The sequence below is a fragment of the Brassica rapa genome, chromosome A10 (assembly GCF_000309985.2).
Source record: "Brassica rapa cultivar Chiifu-401-42 chromosome A10, CAAS_Brap_v3.01, whole genome shotgun sequence".
Taxonomy (NCBI): Eukaryota; Viridiplantae; Streptophyta; class Magnoliopsida; order Brassicales; family Brassicaceae; genus Brassica; species Brassica rapa.
In genome coordinates this window covers 8123140-8147846 of record NC_024804.2, presented here as the reverse complement: position 1 = coordinate 8147846, position 24707 = coordinate 8123140, and the positions used below count along the sequence as shown (strand labels likewise).

The window sequence follows — 24707 nt, the reverse complement described above, 5'->3', positions numbered from 1 at the left end:
GATTTTGTTATAATTAAAAATAAAAAATAAATTCAAATTTATATTTGGTTTATTATTATTGTTAATAATCAAATATGACATATTAATTAATTTTTTAAATGATAATACTATAACTTGTTAATGGTAGATAAAAATAGGACCTTAAATTAATAGATTAGATGTGGGATTTTGTTTAATTCTCACAATTTTGTCCAACATTTTCAACTAAATTATTCCCTAGCAATACTAAAATGATTATTTATACATGGAATAGATGTATATTCTAAACTAGGAAAATTATATTTCATTTTGAAAGTTTAAATGATTTGATACATCGGGATATTATGAAAAAAAATACTTCCAGACTGTTAACAAAAAAAAACCAGCTTCCAAAACAAACATTTTCGAAATCTCAAAATTACTAGTTATCAAATTGCCTCTTTTTTCTTTAAAAAAAATTGCCTCTTCATAAATTGGTGAGGAAAGTATAAACTTTAATAATAAAAAGCGCTTGAATTTAAATAAAACAATAATAATTTGATAGTTAATTTAAGAGCTTCTTCTCTGTCGCTTTGCTAATACGAAGAAATTTTTTGTAACATCCCGAGTTGTGATATATGAAAAGGCGTAAGAGAATTGATTTGGTTACTTATGTCATCAAAGTTGACATATCTTTTCTGGAGCACATCCTAAAAGAACTCCAGATTTAAGCGTGCTTGAGCTAGAGTACTGGAAAGATGGGTAGCCTATCGGGAAGTGATTCGCGATAGCGTGCAAGTGAGGCCAAAGCACGGAGAAAGGTTATGTGGTGATTGCAGGGTCAGTAAACAATGATTTCAATCCTTGGAAAATTAACGGACCGATCGCTGGAATGGGATGGGGCCCACAGGCCGAGAGAGCGGGGTAGGTGGCCCATTAGCCGTGGACGGGTCGGGGCGTTACAAGTGGTATAAGAGCTGGTTAGCCATCTCAGTTCTGACCTGAGAGACGTTTTTAGACATGTCGTGGTGCGCAACAAGGACATTGCGTGCTTTATGAGGGGGTGAATTGTAACATCTCGAGTTGTGATATGTGAAAAGGTTTAAGAGAATTGATTTGGCTACCTATGTCACCAAAGTTGACTTACCTTTTCCGGAGCACATCCTGAAAGAACTTCAGAGTTAAGCATGCTTGAGCTGGAGTAGTGGAAGGATGGGTGACCTATCGGAAAGTGATTCGCGATAGTGTTCGAGTGAGGCCAAAACACGGGAAAAGGTCATGTGGTGATTGCAGGGTCAGTAAACAATGATTTCAATCCTTCGAAAATTAACGGACCGATGGTTGGAACGGGATGGAGCCCACGGACCGAGAGAGCGGTTGTGCGTGTGCAAAAGAGCCAGAGAGTAGTAAATATCCAGAATGATCTTTCAACGATGATCGTGAGTCATGGCTTCGATGTCTATTTTATAGTAATAAAATAATAATGATTTAATAAAAGTTTATAAGATTCTATGGGACTTGATTGTATCTGAAATTAGGAGCGCGAACGTTGGTGCTCTTTAATAGAATAGGAGATTCCATCGCTCATTCGACTTCAGGATGCCAAAATGACAGTGTCTGCCACAAATTTTTCTCTTTGTGTTTAAGTTTATGTACAAGCATTAAAGCTACACCTTTTATTGATCAGGTAGGCCAAAATTGTAATTCATTTTCAGGTTTATTAGAGATAATATATCTTGATGGGTTTCTAGTAAAGTCCAAATCTTTATGTGCTCACATGATACATTCCATGTTTTGAAAATGATTTCCACTTATTAGATTTGATTCATGTTTTCAGTCTTTTGCAAATTTCTCTCCAGTTGAATTTGTCTAGTTGTCCATCAACGTCATTGACTGTGGAATGTAATTTTGTGATCATTACCTCATCACACGTCTAGATTTGAATTTTGAGAACTTCAATTATAAGCAATACCAACGCATCTCCTTGATCCATTCTCTATCTGTTAGAAATCACAATCTTGTCCATTCTTTATTCAGCAAATGTGATACTAATTTGTCTACTGTTTCTTGGTTGCCTTTTTTTGGTATTGGTCAAGGGTTATGATTTTATTCCCTATATGGCTTTGAGACAGATATTGCTAGTATCTCATTTGCTTGAAAGAAAGATACGCCACCATTGACTGGAACCGTTGCAGAACATCTTACTCAGAGCTGAATCTAACATTATAGAGGCTTCAAGTCAGCTTACTATTTCAGAAATAAATGAACTACTTTTTCAAAAAGTCGTATCTGGAAACCAAGCCGGTGCTTGACCAGGTTCCTACAAAGGCCGGCTCTGATGTTGCGTCTCCTTCTCAGTCGCTGACCATTGCGGTAGCTCTTAGTGGGAGCACCAAAAGCAAGAATGTACTTAAATGGGCGCTCAGAAAGTTTTCTTCTGACAAAAACGTCATCTTCAAGCTGATTCATGTCCATCCAAAGATTACTTCTGTACCTACACCTTGTAAGTTCCAAAGAGTTATTCTCTACCTGACTAGACTTTACGTAAGTTAACTATTTAGTAGCTTGATACCGGTTTTTGATTCAACCCATAGCCGGAAAGACAGTCTATATGTCTGAGGCACCAGAAGATGTGGTGGCTACTTATAGACGAAAAACGATGGAGGACACGAAAGAAACTCTTCTTAAACCATACAGGAAGATGTGGGGAAAAGTGCCTATTCCAACCTGAACAATATGGATCGTGCCGAATACCACCCGGACAATAGAATAGTGCCGAATACGACCCAAACATAACCAAAACTCAAAAAACCCACCCGAACTCATAAACGTTACTCAATAAAGGACCTTGACTAACACACGGTTAGTTAACCGTGAAATATATACCTTAACCGTTACGGTGACATACAAAAGTTTCCATGGGTTTAACTTAACGACGTCGTTTTGCTTATTAACACAAAATATGTCGTTTTAGCTCAGGTTGTGATTCACAACGTCTCTCTTCTTCCCCAATTCTCTAGACAGAAAACGAAGAACCCTAAAATTCAACATACACGAAGAACTCATGAGTGTCTATTGGTTAGAGTGATTGTAAGAGAAACGAGTGTTAGAAACTTCAAATCGAAATCACTCATCAATCGTGAGACAGTAGCAGAGGCAATAATGAGGTATTTTCATGTATATGAACTTGATTATGATGAATATAAATCTTGATTTTATTGCACACCAACTGTTCGTTAAAATGACTGAAAGAGCTAAAACTTAATAATTGTGTTTGCAGTGAGTGGGAGATTGTCACATTCAATGTGAAATATGGTGGGTACTGGGTTAAGAATCTGGCAGGAGATGTTGGTTATATTGGTGGCGAGGTTAAAACTCTCGAAGGAAAACCAGAGGATCTTTATGTTATGCTTGGAACTGAGTTTAGGCATGGATTGTATGGACAAAGTTTATGGTATAAGCTACCATTTGAAGATCATAAAGATCGAAAGATACTGGGTAATGAGGATCCTAGTTTTAGAAGGATGTGTGCTGCAGGCAGATGGACAGGCATTGTGAATGTGTTTCTAGTGAACACAATAGAGCATCCGCGTGATGAGGAGCAAGAAGTTGCATTTGATGAAGATATTCGGGTTGAAAGGAATGTGGCTGGTTTTGTTGATGAAGAAGAAGATTTTGACTACCATAACACGCCACCGAACTCTGATGGTGAAGAAGAAGAAGAGGAGAGCTTTGTGAGATTCAGAAGAGGTAGCGGTCATCTGGAGCTAAGACAACTTTTTGACACTGTAGAGGAGTTCAAAGATGCATTGGTAGAGTATGCGCTCAAGGAAGGACGGAATATCAAACTTAACAAATGGGAGAAACTCAAGTCTTCAGCTGTGTGTGCGACTGAAGGGGGCTGTCCATGGTGGATATATTGTTCTTATGAAGAGCGACTTGGAAAGTGGATGGTGAAGACATATTTTGAAGAACATAGCTGTCAGAAGGATGGACATAGCAGGATTCTAAAAGCTCCCGTGATCACGAAGCTGTTCTTGGATGATATTAGGACTGATCCAGACATGAAACCAATGGCTATACAACGACAAATTGAGCAGAGGTTCAATTTAATTACAACAATCGACAAGTGTAAAAAGGCCAAGGCAAAAGCCATTGATATAATAAACCGTGACTATGAAGAACAGTTCTCAAGGCTGAAAGATTATCGGTTAGCAATCCTTGAGTAAGTGAATCATTGTTGAATATTGGATTTTCTAGAGTTTTTTTTTTTGACTAATCTTTGCTAATATTGCAGAAGTAACCCTGGATCAACTGTGGAGCTAGACACTGTGATAAATGATGAAGGATCAGAAGTCTTCCAAAGGTTCTACGTGTCTTTTGCTACCATCCGAACCTTATGGTCAATGTGGTGTCGTCCTATCTTCGGACTTGATGGGTGTTTTATGAAATCCACACTGAAAGGACAGTTGTTGGCTGCGGTGGGAAGAGACGCCAATAATGGTATGTATCCTATTGCTTGGGCTGTTGTTGATGTGGAGAATGAGGACAACTGGATATGGTTTATATCAAAGCTGCAACAAGATTTTAATCTACAAGCGGGCCAAGGTTATACTGTCATATCTGATAGACAAAAGGTATGTGCATAATTTTAATGTTGCTGGTTTCTTAAGTATAATAATTTGGTTTGATTTCTAATTGGTATGGATTTTGAATCAATATTCAGGGGTTGTTGAATGCGGTTGAAAGGATATTACCTCATGTAGAACATAGGATGTGCGCGCGCCATATATATGGAAACTTGAAGAAGGCCTTTCCAAGTCAACATGAGATGAAGAATCTGTTTTGGGCAGTAGCTGAGAGCTGCACTACTCGCCAGTATGAAGCTAGTCTTGAAGCTGTTCAACGCTATGATATGCGTCTATTCGCGGCCATCATGGAAAAAAATCCGAAGAACTGTAGCCTTGCCTTCTGCTCTCCAAAATCATCATGTGTGGATGTGCACAACAATATATCTGAGTCATTCAACAACGCTATTGATCCAGCAAGATATATGCCTATGGTGGAGATGTTGGAGACTATAAGAAGATCATCAATGATACGCATTGACCTGAGAAAGAAGATAGCAGCAAATACTACAAGTCGTTATCCTTCTCGAGTAATGGAGGTAATCAAGTATGAGCAGGAGAAACTAAAGTTCTGTAAGATTATTCCAGGTGGTGATGAGCGATGGGAGGTCCGTGAGTCTAGTGTGTCACATAGTGTCAATCTGAGGTTAAGGACTTGCGCATGTCGCAGATGGGATTTGAGTGGAATACCTTGCCGCCATGCCTTACGCATCATCGCAGAGAAGAAGCTCAACTACGAAGACTACATCTCAGCTTGGTTCCTCAACTCTAGGCAACAACAGATTTATAGTGACTCAATAAGACCGGTTAATGGCATGTGTTTCTGGAACAAAAATGGTCATTTGGTTATTCCACCCCCAAGCTTGGTGGATCAAACTGAGAGCAGAAAGGGGAGAAAGCCAAAACCAAAGAGGAAGAAGGGAAAGAATGAATCACCAACTAAGAAAAGGAAGGTTAGTAGAGAGAAAAGGACTATGCATTGTGGTAGATGTGGGGTTGCTGGCCACAATGTCACAAAGTGTTCAAACATAGGTGTGCCAATGCATAGGCCACCAAGGAAGAGAGCAACAAGGACAAGCGAAGATGCGCAAGATACAAGAAATTTGGATTTTGGAGAGGGGCCAAGTCAAGCAACACAAGACTAGGTAGTGTCAGGTATTGACTCTCGATTTAATTCTGCAACTTGATTTTTTGTATTTACTTAAAAAAAATATTTAGGTGGTTTGTGGTGGAGTCATGAAGCTCAACTTTTGGTTTGTGACGGAGGCATGGAGCTTTTTGAACTTGGGTTTTGGCAGCTTCGTTTAGTTGTTTCTGTGGTGGAGTGAAGCATTAGCCATAGGTCGTTGTCATTTGTTGTTTTTTATGAATATTGTAATGACAAATTTATAATCCAAATGCTTGGTTTTCGACTTCGTATCAGAGTTGTGATATAATTAAAAGTTTCTTAGGTTCAAGCATAAACACCATTAAAAGGGAACACGAGAATCATCAGTTTTACAAGAAAACTACAAATACATCATTAGTTTTACTACACTTACAAACACCATTGAGACACACCAATAAGTCTTACTACAACTACAAACACAACACAATACTCATACTTAAAAGATAAACTTGAAAAACAGAATGATCACTAACACAAATCCGAGAATGTTCTTCAAGCTCCGGAGCTGCATTTTGCATTCTTGGATCTCCTTCTCAACCACAGCTTCGCACACACGGGTATCCATTTCCAGATTCTCAATCTCGTTTTCACATTTATTAAGTCTCTTTTGAAACATCATTGAATCACCTTCAATGGTTTCCACTTTTTCAATCATATCTTCCATCTCCTCATAAACACTAACATCAGTCCATTTAAACGTGTGAAACCAGTCCTGTCAAATTGCAAAATAAACCTAGCTAAGTACTGAACCAAATATAAACAATCTATGACCTTTATTTTTGTAACTCACCCCTTCTCTCCCATGAGGACAAGAATGAAACAATCGTCCAGGATTTCTAGCAGTATTTGCTGTCCTCATTACCACAGCTTCTCCACATCTACATATCTTAGGAATACCTCTTCCTCGATCTCCCATTTCTCCAATCGAAAATTACTACATACCCAGAGAACATTCGAGCTCATCAATGCAAAATAACATAAAATCAACCAATTATAAGCAGAAATTCACCAGATTATAACTTACCTTCGCACACTCGTGAGTTCTTCGTGTCTGTTGAGTTTTAGGGTTCTTTGTTTTCTGTCGAGAGAATTGGGGAAGAAGAGAGATGTTGTGAGTCAGAGCCTGAGCCAAAACGACAAAGTTTTGTGTTAATAAGCAAAACGGCGTCGTTAAGTTAACTCCATCGAAACCTTTGTATGTCACCGTAACGGTTAAGCTATATATTTCACGGTTGACTAACCGTGTGTTAGTCAAGGTCCTTTATTGAGTAACGTTTATGAGTTCGGGTGGGTTTTTTGAGTTTTGGTCATGTTTGGGTCGTATTCGGCACTATGCTATTGTCTGGGTGGTATTCGGCACGATCCATATTGTTCAGGTTGGAATAGGCACTTTTCCCGGAAGATGTGCGAGCTGAAAAAGGTTTTGTTTTTTTTTTTCTCTCTTTATTGGTCTTCTTTTATCAAAAGTTTTTTAAGAACCGGTTCTTAGCTTTTTTTAGTTAAAAGATAAGAGACGGTTTCTTATATTCCACTAAGAACTCCATTCTAAGAACCCCCCCCATTAATCATGCTCTAAGATATCTTATAGCTAAAACCACATTTAATTTCTCTACTCGAAATAACTCTGACAATTCGAGTAGGTTGGAGTCGGGTTTCACCCTGCTCCCGACCCGATCCGAGATCTCAATCCAAATGCAGTAAAACCCAAAATTAAACGACATCAAGGCTCAAGAAAAAAATGTAGGCACACAAAGGTCAAGGTCTACCTAGGACTTGAGGAGTCTAACGCACCAAGCTCGACAAGTCAAAGTAAAATGTAAAAGGTTCAAAGACATTAAAGACCATCTTAAAAGCATCTGATCCACGCCGAAGATCATGCCATCGTTACAATCCGCTAGGAAGACATATAAAGATGAAGGAGGAGCCAAAGAAAAGGGACCCAAATTCTTTCATAACGAAATTATACACTCTTGATATTCATACTCCATTGTTGTCAAGCACCCCGTTTACTCGTTATCAAATCATCAATAAAACATCTATTTTCCTTAGTTGATCATACATACCTTTTTTATAGCTTACTTGTCTATCAAGCTTCCTTTTTCGTAAACTCTATTTCTGAGTGAATTTTAGGATTCATCATTTAGCACTAAAAGGAGGGGAAATTCGTTATAAATATCCTTGTAGAAATCCAACGTGTACCACATATCACAATGGATGACATTGACAAAAGCAACAAAAGCATTTCCTTAGCAGATCAAACTCAGACGATGAGAAAACGCCCGTTAGCTGAGTTGGACACCCTGTTAGCAGGAGTACCTGACAATTTGCGTAACTTTTACTCTGTTTTACTTCAAAGTACAGGTCAGTAGGATACTGCAAGAAAGCAAGACCTACGACCCATGGAGCAAGTGGTTCAAACCCAAGCAGAGCAAGAAGCTCAGATCAACAAGCTACTGCCCCAGTTGCCAAGGACCCCACAAAACGCAGTTCTTGGAAGCAACCGACCTCCACAAGACCTAACGGATCGGTCAACAACAATGGATCGATCCCAGACAAAGAAACGGCGATCCCAGGAGGAGATATCAGAGATATCAGACATAATTGGGCACTATACCAAGCCGAACTCTATATGGTACGATCACAGATTCACCGAGTTACAAGCTCGGTGTGGGAGCTAAGTCTCACAATCAGAAATTTAATAAAGATATGATAAGATTTAGGGAAACGGTGAGAAAAGATCTCTATGGATAGATCTATAAACTAGACCTATATATTATTTATAGTGAATTCAAAATACACAAAGAACAAAGCACAAGCGAATACAGCAAAGATAGATTAACCTAGATCTCCAAAAAGCCAGTTTCCAAAAAGATATATGTAAATGCTCTTGTCTTTGCCATTTATGTTGATTAGCTCATTCCAACTACTCCCGTATCTAGAGCGCAAGTGCCGTGCATAACTCAAGATATCTCGGCTTTGTTTCGTAACTGATTTCCTTCTTGTTACTCAGGCGTCTCTTAATGTTCCTTAAGATCCGTTTGTTGGCTGCTTCGGCTTGCTGGTTCCTTTGTAGGCAATACGTTGTCGAAGTGGTCAGCTTGATTTTCCACTTGTCACAGAACGCAGCGAAGTTTTTGGAAGTGAACTGTGGTCTGTTTTCGGTCCCTTCATATGGGACTCCGTGGTGACAGCAGATGTCTTCCAGATGAAGTTGCACCTCGAGGTTCTCTTTTTTTTGTGGTACGCCCTTGCCTCAACCCAATTTAGTGAAATAATAGGTGAGGACTAGTAGGTACCTGTGCTATCTCGGTCCTGAGGGCACCATCAGTCCTACTACTATCCCTTGACCGTCTCATGAACATATAAGGTTTTGATACGGATGATAATAGTTACGCGGGCATTTGGATTATTGGAGAGTGGCGTCGGCATCTTTCTCACTTTAGGGAGTATGCCTCACAGTCTTTGGCCATTGTATGTCAAAAAGATTCTTGCTTCGTAATTCGAAGAGCGAGGGTTCGTCCTCCTGAGTGGAATCTGCACACGCCGTCATGCATTTCTTTCTTGATCCTTAGAGCTTCCTCACCGTTTACGCATGCGAGGTGAGGTTTTGAAATCCTGCGCTTGTATAATTTTTCTTGTATTACATAATAGCAAGAAATCTTTGCTTTGAGTTTACGAGCTTCCCAGCATTGTGGAGGGACAGTCCCGTGGAGTATGTATTCCCTTAAGGGAACTCTCCAATCAGATCGGTTCAGAAACTGGTCTTCACCGCGGGAACCCTATTTGGTTAATTTTTTATTGAACCGGTTCATTAGAGGTAGTGAAGTTACCTTGAGTTTGTTGTTCTTCTAGTGTGTCGAGGATAGATTTTGAAGCCTATCTATTGATGACTATCATTTGTAGGGTTTTCAGAGTGATTTCAATACTTGGTTTCTCGATCCCTTCGACTGATATTATTCTTTGAACATTTGGATCCAAAGTAGAGGCTAGAGCGTCCAAAGCGTCAGCTGAGGTATTTTCGCCTTGAGGTACCTTTGTCAACTCGAATTTTCTGAATTGGCTAGCGAGGTCGTGGACTACTTTGAGGTAGGCTTCCATTCAGTCTTATCGAGGTTTGTATTCTCCGTTAAATTGGCTAGTGACTAACTGGAGTCCCATGATAAGATTGGGCTCCGATCCCGATGGCTAAGCGGAGGCCCACTATAAGATTTTTGTATTCCGCTTCGTTGTAAGAAGTGGTGAATCCTAGTCTGAACGATTTCTCTAAGACTTTGCCAGTTGGAGAGAATAGCTTGATTCCTACTCCCGAGCCGTGGGGAGAGTATACTTTGTCGACGTATAGCGACCATACCTTCGATTGGTTGGGATTGATGGTTTTGGATGGTACAAATTCGATGATGAAGTCAGCAATTACATGGGACGTAGCGCAAGTCCAAGGTCAGAATTCGATGTCATATTCACTAAACTCGATTGCCTACTTCACGAGGCGTCCTGTTCAGACGGGACAGTGCATGCTCGTTTGTAGTGGCTGCGAAGTCATTACTATTATGGCATGTGATTGGAAGTAGGTTCGTATCTTTCTTGCTGCTGACACTATCACCGCTTGTAGTGCTAATGTGAGATTCTCCGCTGTCTCTGCGCAGAAGAGTGTTTTGTAGAAGATAGGTTTTTTCTCTCCTTTGTCTTCTCGTATGAGGACTCCGCTGAAAGTGGCTGATGATACTGCTATGTGAAGGTATAAGCGTTTTCCTTCTTAAGGTTTGGCGAGGATGGGAGGTTCACTGAGGTAAGTTTTTAGTCGGGTGAAAGGTTCTTGCATTTGTCGTCCCATATGAACCTTTTTATTTCCTTTGAGTAGTTGTTAGAAGGGATGACATTTCTCGGTCAGCGAGATGAATTTGTTTAAGGCCGCGATTCAACCGGTTAGTTGTTGCACTTCTCGCGTGGTCTTTGGAGAAGGCATATCTAAGAATGCGCAGCTCTGTTTAGGACCTGCTTCGATTCCTCACTCCGTTACTAGGTATCTGAGGAATTCGCCAGAGGGGAGTCCGAAGGTACTCTTTGCCCTATTAAGTTTCATCCCGTATTTGTTGAGGATTACGAAACATTCACGCAGCTGTTATACATGGTCGGTCATTTTTTCCAACTTTTCTAGCATGTCGTCTATATAGACTAAAATGTTTTTACCTAGCTGATCGGAAAAAAAATTGTTCACTAACAGTTGGTAAATAGCCTGGTGTTTTTTAACCCGAACGGCATCATCTTGTAGCAATAGGTTCCACGGTCGGTTATGAACGCCATTTTCTCTTGGTTCTCATGATGCATCTTGATCTTATTGTATCCCGAGATGGCATCCATGAAGGATATAAGTTGATGGTCGGTCATTGCTTCGATAAGCCTATCAATATGTGGGAGTGGAAAACAGCATTTCTTACATGCCTTGTTGAGGGCTATGTAGTCGATGCAAACTTTCCACTGCCCGTTTATTTTTATAACTACGGGGTTGGCGAGTCAGTCGGGGTATTTTACCTCGCGAATATTGATCCAACCTTCAGTAGTATATATACTTCGCCATTTACTTTCGTGGTGCTCTCTGGGCCTAGCTTGCAACGTTTATGATTTATAGGTTTGAACGTGGGATCGGCATTTAACTCGTGAGAAGTTATGTCTGGGTTGATCCCATCAATATCTTTTGTAGACCATGCGAAGGAGATGATATTTTCTTTGAGAAAAGGGATCAGTTCGCTTTGGATAGGGTTTTGCAAATCGATCCTGAGTCTGACATGTTTTTAGGGTCAGAATCGTCTAGGCTGACGTGTACCGTTAGCTCTTTGAAAGGACTGCATATTGATGGATCGTCCTTTTGTTTCAAGTGTTAAGCTGCGAGCTCTTCCCTTTTTTGTAATTTCTATATGGGGGCATCGCTCTGTGAGCTTATAGCAACCCTTATAACATTTATGAGAAGCTTTTTGGCTTCCGCGTATGGTTTGTACACCATTTTGGCTTGGGAACTTCACACACTATTAATATGTTGAAGGAACGGCCCTCATCATGTAGATCCAGGACCTGCCAAGTATGGCGTTGAAGGGCCCATGTTTATCTACTACGATGAAGTCAACCAGTTTTTGTATGTCTTTTGCGAAGACTGGTAACTGGATGTATCCCAGTGAATACATTTTTTCTCATGTGAAGGCGGTGAGAAGTATTATGGTGCCTTTCAGTTAGGTTATGTTAATCCCATTGTCTGAAGGCGTCATAACACAAAACGTCAAGCGAGCTTCCAATGTCAATCATTAAACGAGACAGCTTGAAACCTGTGACGACTAGTTTTATAACTAATGCGTCATTGTGGGGTTTATCGAGGTGAATCGTTTTACTTTTGTGAAATATGATTACGTCATCGGGACCCTCCATTGGAGTAATCTCATGTGATTTGTTTTTCACTCTTCTTTGGTAGGCCTTTATGGAGTTTATTGAATCTCAGCATATTTTGGAGCCATCAAAGATAAAGTCGATTCTCTGGGGAGATAGTCCCTCGGCCCCTGAGTTTATTGCGATATGTTAAAGATAAAAAGCTTGTATTTAAATTGCGTAAAGGTTATCTCTTCGTGAGTTTGTTTGCTTGCGAGGTGCTAGCAGGGGTGTGATGAATGACTTCATCGATCCACAACACACGCTGAGCCTTTTGAAAATCATGCCTATCCTTAGTCTAGCACTGGCTGATGATCCAGGTGACTCCTCTTCCTCTTCCTCGGATCACTCCGTTTTGGACGAGCTTGATTTAGGCATTTCTTGACTGAGAGCTTTCCCTCTCTTTGGGTGTTTTATTTTTGCTGCTCAGCTTGATTTGCTAGAAGTTGGATTTGTAGTACTCCTCAATTGAGTGTCCCTTCTTTTTGTGGAACTTGCACCATTTTCAGGGTCAAGATTTGCATTTCTTACCTCCGAAGGCCCTTCGATGACGTAATTATGCTCGTTGAGATGCCGACGTAATTATGATCTTATCGAATGCTTTCTTGCATATAGCTTTATCCAATTCACGCTTAGTCTGTGTCTTGTTAGGAGGAAAGGGTGGTAGGGGCCTATATACTCTTTCCACAGCTGGTTCAGCAGGAGTCGATTGTCGATCGATATTGTTTCCAGAATGTCGATTAATATTTCCCGTAGCATGTCGATCGACGTTGGTTCTCTCTTGTCGATCGATTTCCACATCTTCCTCCAATTCTTCTTCCTCCTCCTCGAGGTTGATGGCTGCTTCCTCAGTGTTGGGAAGCTCCTTCTCTCGATGGGTTTCTGACTCAGTATTGGAATCATCGAGGATTATCAGGTGTGACCTATTTTCACCGTTTTCCTCAACTATAGCATGTTTTTCTGCGTTACTGATTTCTATCGTGCTCGGGATTAGGTGTCTTCCGCTCCTTAGTAAAACGGCATTAATTTGACGTTTTGGGTTCGCGTCAGTCCGCCCAGGGAGACGTCATGCCTCTCTTTTGATGGTGGTTGAGTTTTCTGCGACTTGACCGTCCAGTCTCTTAATGTGTTCACTTAAAGCGTCAAACTTCCTTATTAGCTCATTGTACATTATGTCTATTTTCCGTTAAGGTCAGTAGCCAATCTGTGATTTCCCGTGAAAGCTTGGTTTAGTCTAAACTTCGCTCTGCCCTGGCGTGATCCAACAGTAGCATCGTAATTTTGGGTAAAGCTATCGGGGTTAGGATACTCGTTTTTCAAAGTTCGGATATCCATGAAATCTACTTGTTGTTCTAGTTCAGATAGGGTGTCATCATCAATTTGGTAAATCCCAAATTGGTTCCGCTCCTCAAGAGCGGAATGAAAAGAATCTAGAGTTTCTTTGATTTGTGCTAAAGGTGACTCATCAATTGAGTCAACTCTCCTTACTCGCTCTACCTCCATCATTTCGTAGGATCTACCCGTAGCTATATTCTTGATCAGACGCTTCCCTTCTTCAGGGTTCCTGGTACTGAAGCTTTTTTTACTGGCTGTGTCAAGCGTGATCTGGTAGTGCAAGTTAACACCCCCGTAAAAGGTACTAATGAGTTGTGGCTCTGTGTAACCGTGATGGGGATATTTAAGTTGGTAGCTCTTAAATCTCTCCCATGCGTTTCTGAATGATTCCCGTGGACCTTGACGGAAGGTGGAGATTGTCTTCCTTATATCCCAGTAGCGTGTCTCATCGAAGAATTGATTGATGAAGGTACTCCTTATCTCCTTCCAACAGGTCAACAATCCTGTTGGTAGTTAGTCTAGCCATTTTATGGCGTCACCTTCTAGGGAAAATGGAAAGAGTCTACAACGATTGTATTAGTCATCCATCATATCTTCTAGATACTCGATGTGATCGTGTGAATGCTCTGAGATGGTTCCACAGAAAGGGTTTTGATGTACCATAAATAAGTATTCGAGGCTATCCCCGAATTTCTCGGTACCATCTTTTGGTAATTTAATGGCGGACCTATTGGAATAGATTCTACCAGGGTTTAAATAGTCTTGCAAAGGTAATTTCCATTCATGATCTCTTTTTGAGATTGAATTAATTTGAACAGGGATTGCAGTCCCATGTTCGTTTATAATTGGGTTGTTTGCATTGCTTAGTTGACCTTTAGGTTCTCCTAGGACTACTTTCTCATTGGTATTATTGGTAAGAGAAAACTTACATGCTTCCGGCGGGGTGTCGTCGATCGATGTATGATGTTCGGTGTTGACCGATATTCATGTCGACTTGTCGATAAATATTGCTCTTGCTTTGTCGATCGATATTTCTGTCGTTTCGTCGATTCATGTCCGGCCGAAATCCATGTTTTCCATCTTGCAACTCCTGTGTCAGCAGGAAAAGAGAGAAAACTTTTTAGCAATTTTAGCAACAAAATCTAGATTAAATTATAAACGTAATCTAATGGTAATAAGAAAGAGTTCCCGGCAACGGTGCCAAATTTGATATCACTCAAATTATCCTAAGTAGTGAATTACTCTCTCAAATAAGAGGTTCAAATGTAGTACTTAGGAATCGAATCCATAGAGACTCTAGGATTACACAATAGATTATGGTCTTGGAATAAATCTAGATTAAACGGTTTTAAAGCAGTAAATGGATTGGTGAGCAAGTAAATTGCTTGTTTGATTTGTTTTGAGGTTGTTGACAATTGAGAGAAATAGCTAAAAAACTTAATTTGGGTATTAGGAGTTTATTAATATCATTTTTTCTTGAATTCAAACTAAGGTATAATCAAATTTATTATCTAATCTGGATCTCGGATTTCAACTCTCGTATGTTTATCACAAAAAAAGTGTAGATCGATAATTCTTTGTGAATATCGATCGATACACCTTTCAAAATATCGATCGACAGAGCTATCGCTGCGTCGATCAATACTTCTTCCAGAAAGCTTTACGGTCAGGTTTGATCTAAATTCTCTAACTCACTAGACCAACTCTCGTTCGTATCTAATCATTTAGATCATTCTAGTAAATTTAAGGTATTGAGTCAAGCAATGGCTTGATCCCAATTAATTCTAAGAGCTAAGTTTAAGGGTGATCAATCCTAAAATTAGCTTAAGCATAACTAGTTGAAAGAATCATATTTCTAAACACCCTAACAGTTATTATTGTATCAGTATTAAATTTATCAACTTACTTGAGAAACCTAAACCTAACAGTACGGACTATTCAGACATATTCACGAAACACATAGTTATGATGGTATGAATAATATTTAAATAAAATAATAAAAACAGGATAGAGTAAAGAAACAAAGGGAGTTCAAGATCTTCCCTTTCTCAAGGTGTACAGATCTCTCTCTCCAATCCTAAGCTCTCTCTCCCAAGAATAGTATGAAGCATAGCCATCAACAATGGCTTAGAAAACAGTAAAATAGGGTTTAAGGTCGTCTAGGGATATATTGGTAATATGTGGTGACTTCTGGGTCTAAATTGGTCACGAAACAGGCTTGTCCTGTTTTCTGGGATCACTGTCGACCGACACCAATGGTGCAATATCGATCGACAGTCCTTCATTTCCTCGACAGCTTCCTCTCGCGAGGCAGACTGACCGCTATTCAGTAAAACATACATAACATCTGCTACAAAATGCTGATTAACCTCAAGCCGGTGGCGTTAGAAAACTAACTCAAAGCTCTATCTTGTGTCAAAAGATGGTCTCAATCTAACGGTGGGAATGTCTCTATCCATAGCTAAACATCTGATGCGTCTGTACATGAACCTGTAAATACTCTAAATAGATTCTATATAGTAGTAATTATATATTAAAACACTTATATACAATGGCTGAAAGTGGATAAAATCCATGATATATCATCTATCAAGTTTTTTTTTCCTCTAAGCCCTATTTCTGAGTGAATTTTAGGATTCATCAAAGTGATCTATGAGACTAAACTAATATTACATGTTATGTTATGGTTTTCCGCCCTAAAACTCCTTGTATTCAGAAAAAAAAAAGGATATCTTATAGCTAAAGGTTTTATTGAATCTGCGTAACATAGGTTGCTGTCGAACTTCAAGTGCTTGAATCAAATAGTGTCGCAGTTGCGATAACCAGAGAGGTTAATCAGCACTTGATAAGCAGGCTTGTCGTTGGAAGCTCGTCTCATGTTGGTTTGTTCAGGTACGGGTTGAAACGTTATGTTCTTGGTTTGATTTATATATGCGATTGAACAGAGTTTTCTCAGATGAGTTATGCGTTGAGACTATTTCATTTACAGGAATCGTGATGTTACCGCGAAAATACCAGCCTATGTCTCAGACCTTTGCACAGTTTATGTTGTCTCAAAAGGAGTCTACATTCTTACGAAAGATAAGTTATCGTCAGATGGGGAGATCAATGAAACTATCTTAAGAGATATCGGTAGTGAGAGAATCGATACATCTAGCTACTCTTCTAGTTTAGGACATATCTCAGGTTTGTAGCTTTCGTCAATTATTAACTAGAAACTGATGTATGAAAGTCTAACTTTCCTATTGTATATGTTTTAGATGCGACACTCAAGTCGAAATCTCTTGCTATGTCCAATCATAAGAGATTGGAACATCTCCCGACAATAGTAAGAGGGGTTTCTGTTCATATGGAAACTAGTTCAGTTGACTCATACGGAACTACAAGTATGTCTTCGGGAGCTGCAGAGAAAGCAAGCAGTAGTCTTGAAACATCGCGTTCTATTTCTTGGAATATTACTCAAAGTGAAGATTATTTCACAGGCAAACAGGTAAGGTATCATTATAAATTTCTTAGACCCTTTTTCGAAATTGAAAGCATTTTGAACAGAGAGATTCTTTTGGTTGATTTCAGGACACGCTCGACAAAATTACAAAGTTGAGGGATGAACATGGGCATGCTCAAGAAATGCATGCACTGACTCAATTAGAAACCTTGAATGCTTCTCTCAAGGTCCGCTTGTAGAATCTCTATAAAAAATGGATAAAATTGTATTTGATGAAGCTTCTTAACTATTGCCTTGTGTCTAATATTATGTTTGCCACCTTTATGTGTGTCAGCTCGATGAGTTTGAGTTTGAAGAGCTACAACTTAAGGAGCACGCAACAAAGGCGTTAAAAGAAAAGGAAACACAGAAGTTTGAGCCGAGAAGAAGGGAAGAGAGAGAGGTCGCACAGAAAAGAGAAGCCAAAGAGAAGGAGAAGCTTAAAGAAAGTTCCCTTGTGGCTCGTAAGCTGCAATACCAGGAGTTCACTTGGGAAGAAATTAAAACCGCAACTTCATCCTTCTCTGAAGATCTAAACATTGGAAAGGGAGCTTACGGGGATGTTTACAAATGCAATCTCCGTCATACAGTTGCTGCTGTCAAAGTTTTGCATTCCCCGGAAAGTAATCTATCCAAGCAATTTGATCAAGAGGTATGGAGACAGCCTAAGCGCTTTTCTTGATAAAAATACTGACATTTTTATTCTCTCTTAGATTGAAATATTGAGCAAGATCAGGCATCCACACCTGGTTCTCCTTCTAGGCGCGTGTCCAGAGCATGGCGCTCTAGTCTATGAATACATGGAAAATGGTAGCTTGGAAGATAGACTGTTTCAAGTCAGCAAAAGTCAACCAATCCCGTGGTTCGTCCGGTTCAGGATAGCTTGGGAAGTCGCATCAGCACTCATTTTCCTCCACAAATCAAAGCCGACACCAATCATCCACCGTGATCTCAAACCAGCCAACATCTTGCTTGATCAAAACTTTCTCAGCAAAGTAGGAGACGTGGGAATCTCCACAATGCTCCAAGTCGATCCTTTATTAACACAATTGACAATGTACAAACAGACAAGTCCCGTGGGAACACTATGCTATATCGATCCTGAATATCAACGAAGCGGGATGTTATCTTTCAAATCAGACGTCTATGCGTTTGGAATGATCATTCTACAGCTTCTTACCGCTCTCCCGGCTATAGCGCTGACGTATAAAGTAGAAATGGCCATGGAGAACAATGACGACGAGGAGTTGATAAAGATTCTTGATAAAAAGGCCGGTGACTGGCCGATGGAAGAAACCCGTAAGTTAGCCGCGTTGGCCCTCTCCTGTACAGAGATTCGTGCTAAAGACAGGCCTGATCTTGAAACTCACATTCTTCCAGCATTAGAGAGCTTTAAGAATGTAGCTGTAAAATCAAGAAACTTGATTTCCTCTGCGCCGAATCAACCTCCAAGCCATTTCCTCTGCCCATTACTTAAGGTAATAATAACTTGTTCTTTACGTCACCTATTTCTTGCGAGAGGAGTAAGGTTATCTTAGGGAAGAATGCTCTATGTTTGCAGGATGTGATGAGTGAACCATGTGTTGCGGCTGATGGCTATACTTATGACCGACGAGCCATAGAGGAATGGATGCAGGACCACCGTACCTCGCCGGTGACTAATTTGCCGTTACAAAACATTAAACTTTTGCCCAATCACAGTGTTTATGAAGCCATTGTCGAATGGAGACGTAACAATCAGTAAGGCAAGCAAAAGGGTGTGCTCCGTTATAGTGACTCCTCTTTCTGAAATTGTGTAGCATTTCTAGCCTATATCAATGGCCTGGTGTTCTCATAGCATTTTTCTTGCTTTTTTATCTATTGTTTATTTGTTCTTTGGTGCTGCCATATTTTTCTGTGGACCAAAATCTCAAATACCCTTAATAAGTCTACATACTCTTATGCTCTAAATGAAATAATAGAATTTTCCTTTTGCCCTTCTATTTTTTTCCTCCAATTCAAATTACAAAATTTTAAATTTGAGATCTCAATTTAGCAAAATATAACTAGGGATAATGGTACAACTTGTACATCGACAATGGTACAACTTGCTATAACTAGAATTATAGTTTTTACCAAATTATACATAAACTGTGGAATAACTTGGTAAAACTAAGTTCTAGTTTTACCAAATTGTATAGTTTTACCAAGTTGTACCTCGGAAATAGTACAACTTAGTATAGTTAGCACATATTTTTACCAAATTTTACAGTTATACCAGGAAGAAAGAAGAGAAAATTTATAGGTAAAAGCGAAGAAGAGCAACGAAAAGAAGAGAAAATCTAAAAATACGAAGAATGGATCAAAGTAGAAAACAAGAAAAAAATGAAAAGATGAAGAACAAAGAAAACAATAGTGAAGGAGGAAACATTAAGGGTTATAAAGGCTTTTAATCATTTTGGATTTAAAATAAATCAGAATTAAGTAATTTATATATGGGAGTATTTGAGATTAATTTTTTGGGAGGAGAGTGTTTCAGAATTTGAACACTTTTCTATTTGGCAACACTTTATTGGAGTATGAGTATGGATCAAGGGACATTTGCTAAAACCAACCCAAATATTCAAGTCAAATGTAAAAGTATACCCCACTTTCGGTCAAATGCAAAACCAACCTAAAGGAGTAATGAAAGTACTATTTAACCCTTATGACCAAACAAAAAACAGAAATGTATTTTACGTGTCTATCCTTTGGAAGTCTACACGTAATAAAAGAAGTCTACATATATATAGACTTCTTACGAAATCTACCTTATAGACTTGTTTTGTAGTCTACACTCTAATTTGATCTAATAATTTAATTTTGAAAATATATAAAAATAATTATTGTGATATTTTTAACTAATCATCAATATAATGGATAATATGAAGTAAATAAATTAAAATTTTATATAATCGAACAATTTTGAAGAATATATACTAATTTGGTTATCATGTGTTAGACTATGTTCATAGTTTAGAAACAAAAAGGTTCTAACATGTTATGTCTTTTAGTAGTTGATTTCATAGGGTTAGATTTTAGATTTTGTTTTTTTTTGTTTTATTAACTTAAATCTGCATATTAATGTTTAGTAGTTTATATTTTGTATAAAAGAGACTTTTTGATTATCAAGCAAAACATTTAGGGTTTGAGATTTGTGGTTTAGGGTTTCGTAGACCTACAATAAAGTCTATTTATCTGAAGACGTCTTTTTCAGTCTATATTTTTCAATTTGTTTTACAAAAAATCATTATATTTAAACTAAGTTAAGTTTCTTACGAATAAAAAAAGTGAAATCATATACTATAACTATTAAAAATAAAGAAATAAATTTAATAAATCATATATTAAAATTATTAAAATAATAAAGAATAAACAACAATAATTAAATTATTATAATAGATTTCCAAAAAAGTCTACTATGTTATAGTAAGATCTACTCCAAAATTTTAATGTTAGTAGACTTCAAACGAAGTCTACAGTATCGTAAATCTTAACCTAGTTACATTTTTGTCTCCCTATATAAACAAAATTTATACAGTCTCTCTCTAAAGTGGCTGCACAAGTTTTTAAAACTCTCTCCCTTCTCTCTAAAACTCTCTCTTTTCTCTCTAAAATTCTCTCAATTGTTTCTAAAACTCTCTCATTATCTTCTTTCTCTCTAAAATTTTCTCAAGTCTTTCTCACAATATTATCTTGTCATTTTAGATATTATGATTCATGTTTTTTTATCTTCTACTTTAAAAAATGTAAGTTTTAGATCTATAGATTTTAAATGTGTATTTTTATGTTATTTATTTCTCACAATATTATCTTATTTTGGTAGGTATTATCACTCATGGATTTCATCTTCTCCTCTAAAAATGTAAGTTTTAGATTAATAGATTTTAAATATGTATTTACATGTTTATATTCAAATAAATTTATAGATCAAGCTCTCTACATTAATTTGCTACTAGTTTACCTTATAAATTCTATTATGTAAAGTATTTTCAGATTTAAAATTATTTTCACATTTCAAAATATATAGATTTTTTCAGATCTGAAAATTATCAGACAGTGTAGACTTCTAAAGATGTTTACTAAAGCTTGCAGACTTCATATGAAGTTTACTAAACCACAAAGTTTAAGCAGACTTCATTGGAAGTCTACAAAAATATGACTTTAATTTTTTTTCTATGTTTTTTAATAATTTTATCTTATTTTGCAGGTATTTTCTTCCATAGTTGTTCTCTTCTCCTCCTAGAAATGTAAGGTTTACATCTATAGATTTAAAATATGTGTTCTAGTATTTATATTCAAATAAAGTTACATATTAAAATTCATATTAATATGTCTTTAATTTATAACTATTTTGTCTATTAAATCATATTTTTAAAAGTTTTTTAGATTTAAACTTATTTCATATTTTTAATGTATTTATTTTTCAGATCTATTTTTTTTTTTGATAGAGTAGACTTCATTTGAAATCTACTTAAAACTTACGGCTGGTAGACTTAAAATGAAGTCTACTAGCCTTGACTTTTAAGCATATTTCATTAGAAGTTTACTCAAATATGATTTTAATTTTTATCTTATTTTTCATAATTTTATTTTATTTTGCAGGTATTCTCTTCCAATGTTTTCAAATCATCTTCCCAAAAATGTAAGCTTTCCATATATTCATTATAAGATATTTTGTGTTTATAATGAACTAAATTTATAAATTCATACATTATCTTTTTGCTGTGTTACAAGGATGACAAAAAACCATTTTTGAAATATTTTCCAGAACAAAGTATTTTCAAATTTTCTAAATGCACACTTTTAGATATGAAAATTTTCTATTAGTGTAGACTTCAACTAAAGTCTACTAAACAATAACTTTACGTAGACTTAATAAAAAGTCTACTAAAATATGATTTCATTTTTAATCTTATGTTTTTCTCATAACTCTATCTTATTTTGCAGGTACTTTTTCCAAGACTTTATTTGAGGCATCAAGATTATGAAAAATCAAGCATACTAAAGAACACTTTTTTAATATATTGCTCTGTAATAACTTTCATAATAAAATTTTAAATTTTAAATAATTTTTTAATGCATAATCTATAAACATTGTATTTATTTTTTGTTGTTTTCACTTGTATGATATTATTAATTTTTTGTTAGATATCAATTTTTTCACAAGATCTAATCAACCAAACAAGTAAAACCACCATAAGCTAAAATAATAACTAACACACATGTGAAAAAGAAAATCTATACCAAATTTTCCCAAAAAATTTCAAGAGTAACACTAATCAAAACAATTTGCAATAAGTATTATGTGTATAATTATAACACATTAAATTGTGAAATTCATCCAAGACCATTAAAATTTTACTAACATACACTGTAAAATAATTAAATCATGAAAAATATGATGAATAATACACAAATACACTTTTAATAGAATTTACGACGTAGACTTCAACTGCAGTCTACATTTGTAGATTTACAAAAACGTCTACACTTATTATCTAACATATAGTCAATCCAAAATTTTTTAGTGTATTTGGCGCAGGCTTGATACACAAAGGCGTACAAAGTGTGTCTTAGATAACTCGATCAAGTTCCGTACTTGTCGATTATTCGTGACAGGCATAAGAGGAGTATTTGCCTATTCAGAGTCATTTGCTTTAAATGATGTTTGGTAAGGAATAGGTTAGCACCATCTTCTCAATTTTGTTGTCCAGGTCATAATCTTCTTGTGTCATTTCAAGAAGTTTACCATGTGTACAGCCATCATGCACAAGGAACATTCTTCAACCTTTCCGATTCTTCATCCTTTTCGAATATTTTGTCACCCAAAATGTATTTGGCCCATGCTTCACACTCGCTCTAAGTTTCCAACCACATCCTTGAATACGACACTTAGCCACATACAGAGTTTTCGTTGTCTTATATGCTGAGAATGTAAATTTATATTCCACATCCACTGACTTCAGCTTTGAAACAAGCTTAGCCTTACTAGCACTATAAACGAATACTTACAAATACGTCTACAATTATTAGCTAACAACATTGTCAAATCAAATGAATTATACCTTCATAATTATAAAAAAAATTTCTTTTCAAAATCACTCAAACCCATTATGATTAACTAACACACGCTGTGAAACAAAAAAACTAGAAAAAAATTAATGAATAATACACAAATTCACATTTTTATAGATTTTTCTATGCAGACCTAATATTCAGTCTCTACAGATGTAGACGTTCTTTTCAGTTTACAGATGTAGACTGTCAAATAGGTCTACTCTTTGGGTTGGTTTTTGTAATTGACTATTTTACGGGTTGCTTTCTATAGTTGAAAAAAAGTTGTGATTTTGTACATGTAGACCTTCATTTCAGTCTACAATTTAAAAATGTTACTTTTTGCAACTGACCAGAATTCATCCAAGATTTGACTTTCAGAACTAGGCTTCATATGTAGTCTACATGTTTGAATTTTTTTGAAAGAGGTTAGTTTTGCAATTGACCAAGTTTGACTTCCAATCAGTAGATTGAAATGAACGTCTACGGGTGTGTAGACTTCTTGTGAAGTCTACTCTCAAATCCGACGGGTTGGTTTTGCATTTGACCAAAATAAAAAAGTAGACTTTATACGCAGTCTACATTTTTTTTTAAGATACGAAGACTGCTTATGAAGTCTACAATTTAATAAATTTTTGATTGTTTTTTAAACTTTTTGGTCAAACACAAAACTAACCTATTCCACGAAGTCAAAGTTTTGGTCAAATGCAAAACTGACCTTTTATAGACTTCGTTGGCAGTCTACATTTTGTAGACTTCCATTGAAGTCTATTTTGAAAAGTCAAAAGTTCGGTCAAATGAAAAACTAACCTCTTTTAGGTAGACGTCTTAGTAAGTCTACCGAAAGTTTTATTTTTGTTGTCAAAGGTAAAGACGGAGACTACTGGAGAAGTCTGCGTTAGAAAAAAAATTTGTTTGGTCAATTGCAAAACTAACCCGTGCTTTGACAAATAGACTGCATCGTAAGTCTCCACGGAGGCGTAGACATACAAAACGGTCTACTGTCGCGACATAGATCTGAAAAAGAACGAAAACCATGTAAATAGTTACCTTTTTCCTGTGTAAAGCTTGTTTCCAACCTTTTCAACCGTTAAAACTCCAAATATGAGCAAAAAGAAGCATCTTTATCGATTCACTGATGAAAAAACTCAAAAATATGAAGTTTGTGATTATGAAAATGATAGTTATGAGAGTTTTTTAGATGGAAATGTAGAGGAGATGAGAGGAAATGAAGTTTTTTGGGTTAGAATGAGAAAAAAAATGGTTGAAAATTGAATTCTAGAGCTTTAGAGCTCAAAAATGGTGGTTGGAAAAATTGATGATGATGGCATTTTTGTAAATAAGAAGAAATAGTTAGGGTGTATTTGGTTTTTTGTTAATTTCGAAATTAATAAAAAAATAAATAAAAATGGCAATTTTGTAAATAATTTAAAAACATAAGGATAGTATGGAAATTTTATTGATGAATAGTATGGACAAATAAAAAGGGGTTGGTTTTGGATTTGACTTGAAAATATGGATTGGTTTTGAAAAACACCCATGGATCAAATGCCCATATATTTGGCAACACTTTCTTGGAGTATGAGTATGGATCAAATGCCCATATATTCTTAATGGGAAAAATTATAATCTGAGAAATTCTTATTAA

The 24707-nt window shown here is 37.0% G+C and overlaps 2 protein-coding genes and 1 long non-coding RNA gene across 3 annotated transcripts; 2 read left to right on the top strand and 1 right to left on the bottom strand.

Annotated features, from left to right (window-relative positions):
* The first annotated feature begins 2667 nt into the window (after positions 1-2667).
* On the top strand, positions 2668-6122 carry LOC103844484. The gene is made up of 4 exons (XM_009121271.3): positions 2668-3125; positions 3239-4183; positions 4256-4595; positions 4685-6122. The coding sequence occupies exons 1-4, from the start codon at positions 3121-3123 to the stop codon at positions 5729-5731; spliced, it is 2337 nt and encodes a 778-aa protein (XP_009119519.1). The 5' UTR covers positions 2668-3120; the 3' UTR covers positions 5732-6122.
* LOC103844483 lies at positions 5790-6687 on the bottom strand. Its single transcript, XR_004452605.1, has 2 exons — positions 6545-6687; positions 5790-6466 (listed from the first exon to the last, which is right to left on the bottom strand). It is a non-coding gene; the product is annotated as an uncharacterized LOC103844483 (long non-coding RNA).
* Positions 6688-15465: 8778 nt separating this feature from the next.
* LOC103844482 (putative U-box domain-containing protein 53) lies at positions 15466-18960 on the top strand. Its single transcript, XM_033282878.1, has 8 exons — positions 15466-15471; positions 16271-16392; positions 16490-16686; positions 16761-16990; positions 17074-17172; positions 17280-17636; positions 17698-18462; positions 18546-18960. The coding sequence occupies exons 1-8, from the start codon at positions 15466-15468 to the stop codon at positions 18726-18728; spliced, it is 1959 nt and encodes a 652-aa protein (XP_033138769.1). The 3' UTR covers positions 18729-18960.
* The last annotated feature ends 5747 nt before the right edge of the window (positions 18961-24707 follow it).

What these genes read in the sequence shown, in the direction of transcription:
- LOC103844484 (XM_009121271.3), top strand. An exon ending in TATCGGTTAGCAATCCTTGA is followed by an intron (nt 4,184 to 4,255) that starts GTAAGTGAATCA and finishes CTAATATTGCAG; the next exon opens with AAGTAACCCTGGATCAACTG. An exon ending in TCATATCTGATAGACAAAAG is followed by an intron (nt 4,596 to 4,684) that starts GTATGTGCATAA and finishes ATCAATATTCAG; the next exon opens with GGGTTGTTGAATGCGGTTGA.
- LOC103844482 (XM_033282878.1), top strand. An exon ending in CCTTGAATGCTTCTCTCAAG is followed by an intron (nt 17,173 to 17,279) that starts GTCCGCTTGTAG and finishes TATGTGTGTCAG; the next exon opens with CTCGATGAGTTTGAGTTTGA. An exon ending in CCAAGCAATTTGATCAAGAG is followed by an intron (nt 17,637 to 17,697) that starts GTATGGAGACAG and finishes ATTCTCTCTTAG; the next exon opens with ATTGAAATATTGAGCAAGAT.